This window comes from Boleophthalmus pectinirostris, unplaced genomic scaffold (genome assembly GCF_026225935.1).
Source record: "Boleophthalmus pectinirostris isolate CB_2022bp ecotype Guang Dong unplaced genomic scaffold, ASM2622593v1 HiC_scaffold_6, whole genome shotgun sequence".
NCBI lineage: Eukaryota > Metazoa > Chordata > Actinopteri > Gobiiformes > Gobiidae > Boleophthalmus > Boleophthalmus pectinirostris.
Genome location: NW_026571447.1, coordinates 16664842 through 16676843, shown reverse-complemented (window position 1 = coordinate 16676843; position 12002 = coordinate 16664842). Strand labels below are relative to the sequence as shown.

Genomic DNA, 12002 nt, shown 5'->3' with positions numbered 1-12002 from the left:
GATCAGATCCACTGACCCACAGGTTGGCTGGTGTGGTTCCAGCTCCCACAGATGAATGCTGCTGTTGTGTCCTTGGGCAAGACACTTCACCCACCTTGCCCACAGTGTCTGCGTACACTGGTGTATGAATGTGTGTCCTTGTTGTAAAGCGCTCTGAGTGCCTTGAAGGTGGAAAAGCGCTCTAGAAAAATGTGACCATTTATAAAGTATAAATATATAAAGATGTTTCAGTATTACCATTACACAAATAAGTTAGTCAAATGAATTCCAATGAGCTCTCTTCTCAACATAAAGATGCATTTGTATTTAATGCAAAATAGACCTTCAAAAGTTGTTGTGTAACAGCTCAAAGGCTATTACAGACCAGGAACAATTTATCTACAATGCATTGCCCTAAGGGTAAAACAACTATTGGGCTTCATAGACTTCATAGTATGTGCCTGTCAGGCTAAAAAATATGGATTTAAAAGAGGACTACAAACAAATGTGTTTTAAAACTTCTAACTGTGCCTAAAGTTGTTACGGTAATTACAACATCAGGCTGTTGTTCAATGTCTCCTAAGTGCATTATGTCAACATGTGTCATAGATGGTTAAATGAACAAAACCATGACTTATTACAGGTACTACCAAGGGTTTTGGACTGTAAAAATGTAATAATTTTTAAATGTGATGAGTCAGAGAAAGTGCAGTTCATATGGTATCTTACGGTATGGGTACATGTAGTGCATACTTGTACTTGTCATGGGGTTAAGTTTCAGTGTATAAAGTGGTCTTTGATATTCCTGCTTCTATTAATATTTCTATTGTCATATATCACACTTCAAAATGTGCCAAACTGTACCTTTATAAATGTTTCGCAAAGAGTCAAAACACTTGTATTAAGATCTATAAGCATATACCAAGCATAAACTTAACAAGCCTATTAAAAAGACATTATTTTTAGAGTTTTGTGCTCCATCACCACCTCCAGATGTTGCCTCATATTGACTGAGTTCATTTTGCACACGCATGCACAACAATGAGCTGATTTAAGTGGACCAAAACAGTGTAGCATAACTAATGCAATCACATGACTTTAAAATAGGACGTGAAACAGGAACTTGACCCATCTGTACAGGAAGACAGAGGAAACTGCACTGAAACCAGAACCCTTATAGAGAAACATGTTGAGTGGCGTTTTGTAATTGTTGTTACACTTCTTGAGTATAACTGTATTTAGGGGAGATGCACCTGATTTTAACTTAAAAACATGAAGCAGAAGGAGTTCATTTGCTACAGTTAACAGCTGTTCTAAGCTATTCCTAATAATTACCATATGTATTATGTGCTTCCGAATTATTCCCCGCAATGAGTTTATAAGCACTTTTCACAACTATCAGAGGCCAGAGTGGAGTTTTGCCATCACAGTAATGCTAATAACTAGCATGCTAACCATACACTTCCTGATTCTCAGACAAACTCTTTTATAATCAGATTCAGGCAGCACACAGTGGGTTTATTATGAAGAACTGCTTATACAATATATCTGTACTGGGGCAAGGCAAATTTTACTCATATATATAGAAAAAAAATATTGGGTACAAGGACTTTTAATCATAACATACATTAGGTTTATTTTGATGGTTTGATTAATTTGACATACATAGATAAAGTGTTATTTTTTCATAGTGAGAGGAAACTGAAGACAAGCTGTTGTGTTGATACAACATGTTTTTATAGAGTTTTCCTGCTCCAAAGACATGAAGTGAAGTGAAGCAACATTATCCACACTTTGGCTGAACATGTGCAGAGTGAAATGTCCTGGTTCACATGACTGGAACACAACAGCAGGGACAAATGTTTGTGCTGCAATCCAATTCTACTTATTGTACTTATCCTATCACCACCATTATCAATCAGTCGTTAAAGACAGTATATTCCCTGCTGCCTTTATAACAGCCATAGTGATCCTAATCCATAAAAGTGGGGACAAACAGAGGTCAACAACTACAGGCCTGCTGCCTCTAAAGTCATTGAAAAGATAGTAGCAGAACAACTTGTGGCATATCTGAATAGTGAAATTCTACTCCACCCAATGCAATTCGGGTTTAAGAGCAGCTATTCAACAGCGACTGCTTGTTGTTATTTTATTGAAAAGATCAAATCTGAATTGGATTATGGGCGAGTGGTTGCAGCAGTATTCTTGCTCATCTCCCTCACCTGTAAATCCTGATGTGACCATTCCCTTTAAACATTATGTCATGGGCCAGTCGACTTTCTCATATACAGCAGCAAAAAAAACAAAAAAACAAACAAACTGTAACACACTTCCAGCTGATCTTAAAAACTTGCACCAACTACCACACTTTCTGTCATGGGCTAAAACAATGGCTTCTGAGAAGTAGGCGTGTCAACACTGGGCTTCTTCAAAAGTTTAAACATTGTGACTGATTGTACTACAGATGTATTGTGTAGATGTAAATATACTGTGTTTGATGTATGACATTTGCTTGATAGTCATGTTGTTGATGAATTGTATTTTAGAGGATAATAATACTGAATTTGGTAAGTGTACATTTTATAGGATATTGATGACAATGAATTTGAGTCTTTTTAGAAGATAATGATATGATCTGATAATAATGATCTGAAATTGTGTATTTGTGGAAATTAGAATAAATACATTTTGATAGTTTTAAATGTTTAATGATGAATTGGATAGTGATCATTTTAAGGAGTCACTTTTACTGATGAAATGTTGCTGTTGGTCTAATGTAAATAGTTTCTTGTATTTTGTACCTGTCCAAGAACTGCAGATAGAAAGTAGCTTGTAGCTAAATCTGGCACAGAGCATCTTTTCTTTCTGAGACTAATGTGCATTGTCCTTATTTTAAATAAATACAAATAAATAAATGACAATTTTAAATAGCTGTGTGAAAAGTACACATCAGGAAATACCACGAGCTTGTCCAAAATGAAATCATTAACCCCTATACAGACTTGATTAAAATGACGAAGGATGCACTAATTCGATACTAGTATTGGATATCTGCTCTGATACTGAAAATTTTCTTGGTTGGAAATATAAATATATGTAATTTGACTATTTACATGTATTCGTAGTTGGCCCAGTATAATTTACTGGTCGTATTTGGCCCAGAAAGTCTCTTTTTTAACTCTGCATTATAGACAATATCACTCCATTTGAGGCTTAAATCTGGTTACATAATAACAGAAATAATAGTAACAATAGGCATATATGATTTTTAATAATCAGCCATTACTGCAGCAACCATTTTTTGTCAGGTAGAGATTGGAGCCACGGTAGGTCATGCAAATGTGTTAGTGTTATAAAAGTGCTTTTGTAATGAACTGCCATAAAGGTCCAGATTGAGTAAAGGTCATGTGGTAATACGTGTGACTAGACCATCCAATCTGCAGGTGGGACCCAATCTGATAGAGCCGCTCATTCACCCTGTAATAAAATGTTGAGAACCAGGGCGCTGGAAAAAAGTCCTCAGAGAGTTTTATATCTCCTTTATGTAATTGTTGTGGTCCAAAATGGCAGAAGTTGGTCTCCAGTTGGAGTGATTTTGCTTGTTTTTGTGGGCATAAAACGGATAGTGGCAGGCAGAAAGTGCAAGTGTAGTACATATGCGCTGTACTTTGGGTCACACCTGGGAAATTAAGTCTTGTAAAGTGGTTTTGTGAGATTGAATTTGACTCTGGAGCCAGGCGTAACAAGGGCAGGAGCCGGCTCTCTAATGCAGACCCTGTGAGTTCAATCAGGCTAAAACAGTATTTTGGTTTGTCTGCTTTCATTTGAGACTGATGTAAACAGTTGGTTGATCATGTCATTATAACGCATTTCTAATTTAAATCAAGAAACCATGAAATATTTTTGAAAAGAACACACCAAATACACTGTCAAAATTTTAAGGTCCAATATTTCGCAAAATTGACTTGTGTGCTTGTAGTTACCTCATCAAAAACATACCAAGTGTTGTGTTTTCTTTCATTCACATATGTTTGAGTAACCCTTTATTATTAGTCTGTCTACATCTCTAAAGCTCAACATGCTGTTTCAACTTGTGATGTCATGAAACGGCAGCTTCAAGTTAACAGCAACCCTTTACCCTTAGTTCAGCAGAGACTAGCAATTCCTGGATGAGAATTATCCAAATGACTCTAATGAAGGTGTATGTAGTTTAAAAACACAGTGGAGCACCTCCTGTACTACCACACAGCATCATCATGAGTAAAAAACCTGAATGAACTTTAAGCCCTGCCAGATTTTAACCTCTTCAATGATAAACCATGACAAACAACAGTCTTGAATAATCAGAGGCATCCACATGGCTCTCATTCAAAAATGTCTCCAATAAAATAAAATTGTCTGTTCCTGCCAATTGCTTCCTTATCATTCACATCCGACAAAATGCCTTTTACGTGTAAAGGCAGTATCATTCGATCTCCGTTTTGTTTTTTTTTTTTTTTAACAATACAAGGAAGTGGTGATTTCCTGATCTAAAAGAAATACAGCAGTGCTTTCATTTGATCTATGTTTAGTAACTGAAATCTTACCATTGTATGTGACTCTAGGTTTTGTTAGACACAGGACGAGGTGCAGGTCCATCTCATCCGAAGAGACAAACTTGGAGCAGACTGGGCACTTGAAGCCTGAAAGAAAAGCAAAAGTACAATTTATAGATTCAATTAGGCCTGTCACCATAACTAATTTTGAAGAACAATATTGTAGAAGTAAATACAGGCTATAAACAATAATGCTGAATGCCATTATCCCACGGACATGATAACCCTGAAAGCAAGAAAAGCAAAATGTTTCACAGTAGTACAAAGAAAAAGTGCCCATGATAAATATAGACCCACAAAAATAATAGTTCCATCTGTCATGTATTGAACAATATAGTTGATGTAGTAATTATAGACTACATTAAATCAACATATGTAATAAAAATGAATTAGGATTTGGTTACATGGTGCTTCTAATCGGGTTCATAAGAGAGGCAGTGCAGAGTTTCCACAATTTTGGAAACTGCAGCTATTGTGAGATGTAGTTTGTCATTTAGCCACTGTTGTTTTCCACTTACGGGAAAAAAATCAAGTGTATCAAATGTTGTATTGTATTCAGAAATCACCACATAGCAATGAGGTGGTCTGGTTTGAAACAACAAATGTATTTTTAGCATAATTAAGTCAAGACTACCACAAAAATATGTTCACAAGTGTCCACATCCCACATATATTTTCCAAAAAACATCCAAACAAGCTTTCAAATGTACCTAAACAAAAATAGTAAAACAAAAGGACAAAACCAGGCATAACTGCACATTGTCATCAGAAGCTTGCTGTTTACTGAGGACCGTTTGTTTGAACCAGATCTGAAACACAAACTCGATCTGAGCAGGAAGCACCACCCACACACAGAGCAGGGCAACTATCACAAAGCTGCTGCAAAGATGGTTCTCCACACTGCCATAGGAACCAGGCTAATATCACCATTATCTAATTATGCTAAAATAACATTATGCATAGAGGAGGCTAGTACTCATGCACATTTACTCAGTTTAGATATAATTTAGTTTTGAAAATACCTGATTTTGTGCATCATTTAATGTTGTTTCGTCCTTCAAATTACATTGACTTCAAACAATAGAGAAGACAGTTGCTATTGCAGTTTCTCTTACTTGATTAGAAGTTTCCCTGAATCCAGTTTTACTCTTATTTGGTTAATTTCCTGGACCACTACATCTACTTCTAATTGAGCAATATAGTAATATAATTTACTGACTGCTCTACACATCTATGATTCTGCAAACACAGTGCTTTAAATTTTTGGAATATGTTCAGAATAGTAAAAGGATTTTGATTCTTAAGCATTGATTCACAGTATACTGCAGCTCTGTATAGGGCTTATCCTGGTGAAATGTGTAACTGTATCACTGTGAGGCAGAAAATAGTGAGATCTGTGAGACCTGGGGGAGATAATCTCAGCAGGTATAGTGCTTTGATTCCATTGTGCAGTGAAAGATCTGTCAGTATTTGGTAGGCAGAATAAAAAAAAGTCAGTCATCCAAATGAATGGAGAGAAGGATGCCATAGCTCTATTTGCATGTCATTAGTTTGAGTGCATAATTGCTCCAGTCATTTTTGGCCAATTACACTCTGTAGAGTTAGAGAGAGAGAGAGAGAGATACTTTATTGATCTCAAGGGAAATTCAAGTTTTGCTGCAGCAACATTTACTCTGCACACCTCAGTCGCCTTTGTGCCTCTGTTAAAGGTCTGCAGATCCCATGGGATCAGGGCAGTTTGAGGAGAGGAAGAGCCAAGAGTGTCCCAGGAAAGGCCTCAGTCTTTCTCCGCTCTGGTGTTTTGGTCATAGATAAAATTGTCCCTTCGCTCAATATATTTCCTCTGGAAGGTCTGAGTATTTCCTCTGGAAAGAAACTGTTCAGTGTGTGAGTCAGGTAGCCACAAAGCAGCCGACTACTCTGTTGCCATAGTTACCTCATTTGCATATTTTTTGTGTATTGGGAAGTTTCACAGTATCAAAAGACATGTTATATCCATGCATTAAAATCTGTTTTAACTTTTCTGGCAGATGATACACCACCTTGTATCCACAGAGATGTCATTGTTCCACAGTACAGCATACCTATCTCCATGGAGACAAGCAGATGACGTCACCAGTTACATGTTTAATCTACTGGGACTTGGGAAAGGAATCTACAGTGAGAATGCATGTCAATGTAATTTTAGCATTAAAACCACCTCTAATGACATAAATGCTAGCTATACAATTGTATTGCCATACTATGGAAGCAATAACATCCCAGTGGAGACAAAGCAGATGGTAGAACCCCTCTCACCATAAAACATACATGTATGTTTAAAGGTTGTATGGAGGATTTTTTTTGTTGTTTTTTTTTGTTTCAAATTGTCAATGATAGCAATAGATAGAAATGCAGTAGCCTTGTAATTATGATGACCAAAAAAAAGAGAATAAAAATTCATCAACTCTGGACATGGTGGGGCTAAACATTTGCCAATAGATAACGACACTGCCTTGTTATCTGTTAGTTGACAGGCTGTCAATCAAACTCCCTACGTTTCTAGCGTAACTGACTTGCCTGCGCGCTGCCGTTACGTGGTTTACGTACGCCTGTCACACAGTCCACAGACGCAAGCCGCACAGACGCTGTTTACTCCACCAACGCAACAGTTCTTAGCGGCTTTTTTGACCTATATCTTCCTCGCAGTTAGCACAAAGTTTATTGCAATGGCAGACAAGAATCTACGAGCAGTTAGCCCCAAAACAAAGTCCGTTTTTGAGGTCGCTGAAAGAAGAAGGCAAGGGGAAAAGCAGCGAAACCAAACTAAGGTGATTCTTGAAGATTCATTTCAGCGATGGCGCGACTGAAGCAGACACAGGGTCTAAAGACTGACGCACTGGTCTCCAAATTACTTCTGGACAGGTAACTTCTGCTTATTATGAAAACGTACTTTATTTCCAAGAGTTAGACAAACGTTTTTCAGGACACGAATGCGATATCCTATGTCTGAAAACTTAATTTTCAAGGCAAAGAAAGAGTCCGCTTGCTGCTGCGTGTTGTAGTAGTAGCTAGTTCATTCGCACGGAATCTCCGCGCCCCCCTCTCTGCGCCCCTCTCTGCCCGTTCCGCTCTTCTCCCTGCTCCTCCTCACGGAATCTCCACGCACCGCACCGCTCCACTCTCCTCTCCTCTCCTCTCTTCTCTCCTCACTCCCCGCTCCGCTCCGTTCTTCGCCCTGCTTCTCACTTCTTGTCCGCGCACAAAAATATCCGCGCACCCCCTCCCTCCCCCCGCTCCTCACTTCTCCGCCATGCCTAACCAACACTGTAGTTAGTTGTTTACAAGTCATGTGCAGCGCACCGGTTTCTGGCGGAAGGATGAGGCGGAAGGAGGCGTTTCTACGTAGGGAGCTGTGGGGGGGGGGGGGGTGGTTTCACGCATGCGCAACATTTGAAAAAGGACAAACAGTCGCTGGATTTCTCGTTCCTTGGAAAATCCTCTATACAACCTTTAAGGGTTAAATAAAGTAACAGTTCACATTTTCCTAAACTTAAAATATGACAGAAATGTAACATTATGGCCTCATAAAATACCAACCATCCATGCAAGTGACCCTGCTTAGACTTGAAAAATATTCTGTTGGGAAATGTTCAGGTACCTCTAGACATAAAAGATTGAACACTGTCTGCATACAATACCAAACAACACTGTATAGATCTGTGGTGAATTAGTATGACACAGATTAAACCATGCATTGTAATGACACACACACACACACACACAAAATCACAGGGAGAAACATGGTCACAGTTGCTATTCGAAGTATTTCTGCCAAGGGAATTTGTCTGAGCATTTTCAGCTCAGAGAGGCAGAGCACGACTGGCCAGGATACACACATAACAAAGTGTCCCCCACAGCACTTTTTCCCACAACAACATCTCCAAGAACTTTTTCTTTTTTTTTTTTTTTCAGAAGACTAATATTACCTCACACACTGAAACTTCGCCACCTGCACTCACTGTAGCCAGGTTACCAATGTATCACTGAGCTAGAAGAGTAAAAACAAGCTTAGTGTGGACTACTAGTGTCTGTAAAGAGTAGAAAAAGGACATTCTGAGAATTTCTGGGCCGACTACTACCAGTAAACAGTTGTGTTACATCAATTCATATGGCCATTCAGAATATCAACTGAACTGATATTTGGAAGCCGATATCAGGCGCCGATATCCCATAGCAGTGCCGGATCGGTGCATCCCTAATTGCAAGTATTGTTCAAGCAACAAGGAATTGTAAGTTTGAATTCTGTACCAAATCAGTCGGAAAATCAGAAGAAGTTATGGGGCAGAAAAGAAGGAAAAGCTTAGAATAGGTGTTATTGTTGTATTATTGTTAATATTATACTTTAAAGAACAGAAATATGCTTTACAAACTCAAAATAGAAACTAACCTTAAGATACCCAAACTGCAATGTCCATATCCTGACATAAGGCTCATCTAATCATCATCCCTGTGACCTGTGTGCAACCCCTGCTGCTTCCATTGACATCACTGTCCGCTTCGTCATGGCAACTGCGCTCTCCCATGAGGCATCGCTCCCTACCGAACACATCCAGGTGACGCACAGGGGCTAAACGTGTCGATGAGAGGCCTCCCTAATGCAAAAGCTGTCACCGTGGAGATACTGATGAAGCCATTAGAAAACATGTGACCTATTTAAAAGTCAGGCAGGAAATGTGGGGCTGGTTTAGGCACATGTGGCAGTTGTTAGCGTAAGTGTAAATGTGAGTGTTATTTTATGTCAGTAAATAATATACTTCAGATCGCCAAATTTGTACTTGGATTTTAAAAAATTTTCTAAGTATTTCAAATCTGTGCAATTTTCTTAAAGGTGCAGTGTATACCTTTTCTGGTGGTGATGTTATTTCTTTGATTTTTTTTTTTTTTCTCCAAATACCTTTAAAAAAAAAACAGTCTTGACTCAAAGATCTGACCCATCATTTGGCCTAAAGGCATCACACGTTTGTCTTCATGGTGATCGGTAAGTATAATATACTCTGGAACATTACAAGCAAAGCTATAACATCTCCATGGAGACAAGCAAGCTCTGGATCCTCCACCAGAAAAGTTACAAGTGCACCTCACAAGTGTAAATCACTCAGTGTCATCATGCTGGAAATGGTCTTCAATTCTGCAGCTACTTGCAACAATCAACTGTTTTATTACCGTTTTAAGATTTTCTGGATTTCTTATGATTGTACAACTAATTGTGTTATTTTTTAACTCTGCCCTAATCTCCCTCCTGTAAAAATAGATTATTAATAAAATTAACAATCAGTCAATTCAACACATTCACAGCAGCAATGTGGGTCTTGTCAAAGGACACAACAGCAGACATAGAACTACTAACCTTTATGAAAACAGGTGAACTTCTCTGCCACGTGAACACCATCAACATTTAATGACTACAGAGGGTTTGTTTTGAATTTCTTTCCTGGAGCTACAAACCACTTTTCTCTAAAATGGTGAAAAATTAAAACAAAACATTAATTACTGACAGTTGCTCTAATAAAATACCAATTTATTCATTATTTTTGAAAGAAATCAGGCTATATTTTGTGCATTTAATAGCCAAAATCATCATCAAATATTTTACTACATTGCCCGGGTATGCTGTGTTTAAAAGTGTTGAGTTCAGAGGAGAAATCTTGACTGTATTCAAATCCGTTTTCTCGTAGTTGGCGGTGGCAGTGAGAGTTCCCTGCTTGGCTGCTATGACTCATCCACTGAACATGACAGGAAGCTCTCTCCAGGAATCCTAATGTGTCTCTTCTACTGCTCTGGAGGTATTTGTCTTTGACTACTACACACAAACACAAACAATAAGGATAAGCGGTAGACATGGTATTTGCATTGTCACGTGTGGATTCAAATTAACTCTTGAGCTACACCGTTTCTTTACCATATATGTGAAAAATATGTGGCAGAAAATAGATGTTCCCAGTTTTGATGAGTAAGAGACAGAAAATGAAAGTACATAGAACAGTGCTTTGTAAAATACTTCTTGTAAAACACCATGGGCAATATTTATCAGCAGAACCATAATATGTGTTTTCCGCTTTCTTTACGCAATTTTTTTTACTTTTATTTAGTGGTGAGACCTTGATTTATCATCAGAAAACTATGGGATGCTTATGTTATAAGCTGATACATCAAAATTTACTTTCTGCGTCATTATTGCATAATTAAAATATGAGGCAAATGATGTCAAATCGACATGAGCTTTTAACCATACATGGTATAAGTAATTAGATTGCACAAAGTTGTATTTAGATGAATTCATGAATGTATGAGTAATCCTGCATTGTTCTGCTACTGTACAAGTCTGTGTGAATGGGTGAAAGGTTCTAGCATCATTCATCAGCCGGTTTCACTTCATGGAAACTGTCCGACCTCGCAGCATTAGGATTAATTCACTCGACAGTAAGAGGGTACTTTTTTATTTAACCAATCACTGCTATTTGGTGACGTATATAATGCAACAAATCCTGTAGGAAGAAAAGCAATAATGTCTTTCCCCTTGATAAACTTCACTAAACATTCTCTTTGTTCCGGCTTTAAATCCTCGATCTCAGGAATCGTTGCCAACACAGAATGTATGGCTTCGTCTACATCCACCTCGGCCGCTTTGTTTACTGTTGTGCTGTACCATAAAAGGGACCCAGACAGGTGCTTGAGTTTGACATCATGGTTTCACAGCTCTTCGCTGATTGGCTGGTGCCCGGTCTACAACTTCTGGGGTTCTTGCAAACAGTCTAGTGTATTCTGATTCCTGATCTAATCACTGGAGAGAAATAAAATTGAGTGGAGGCACTAGGTGGCACCAGCCTGGCTAGGGTGGTTCTATGGTATAAAGCAAATTGAGTGCCTTGAAGGTGTAAAAAGCACATTATAAAAATGTGACGATTTATCATACTTTAATACAAAATATCTGGGGGGAAAAAAAAACACATAATATGTCTTCTTTAAGAAAAAAACAATTCAAATGTAGCCTTTAGTCTTTTCTGATACTAATCCCACTTTTGTCTTAAATAACTGAATCCTCCCTTCTGACATTCCACAATCCATACAAGAATCAATCAGAGCTGCATATTTAAATGTTAACAGTATTGATCGACAGTATTTAAAGATCACCCCGCCCCTGTCCATTACGAGCATCAGTAGTAGTGCCCTCACATCACCGCTGTCCTGACCCCAGACAGTAGGTCATGTGATCAGACAGTTTGGAAATACCACAGCAGACGAAAAATGTCAGCAAATTCAAATGGTGTCCTTACGAGACACCAGCCCATGGGCTCTGTGCCTGGAATAACAAGGACAGTAATGATTTTCAACACTTCACTCAAGTAAATCCACTCCAAAATGCTTTTATGACTGTGGTATAGTGCT

At 38.3% G+C, this 12002-nt stretch overlaps 1 protein-coding gene across 2 annotated transcripts in view; it reads right to left on the bottom strand.

The window, feature by feature from the left end:
• Positions 1 to 12002, bottom strand: part of znrf2b (zinc and ring finger 2b) — a 63248-nt gene that overhangs the window by 17671 nt on the left and 33575 nt on the right. For both annotated transcript variants that reach the window (XM_055163756.1, XM_020937545.2), the window contains one exon: positions 4566 to 4661. In XM_055163756.1, coding sequence (XP_055019731.1) covers positions 4566 to 4661 — 96 coding nt within the window. The remainder of the gene's footprint in view (positions 1 to 4565; positions 4662 to 12002) is intronic.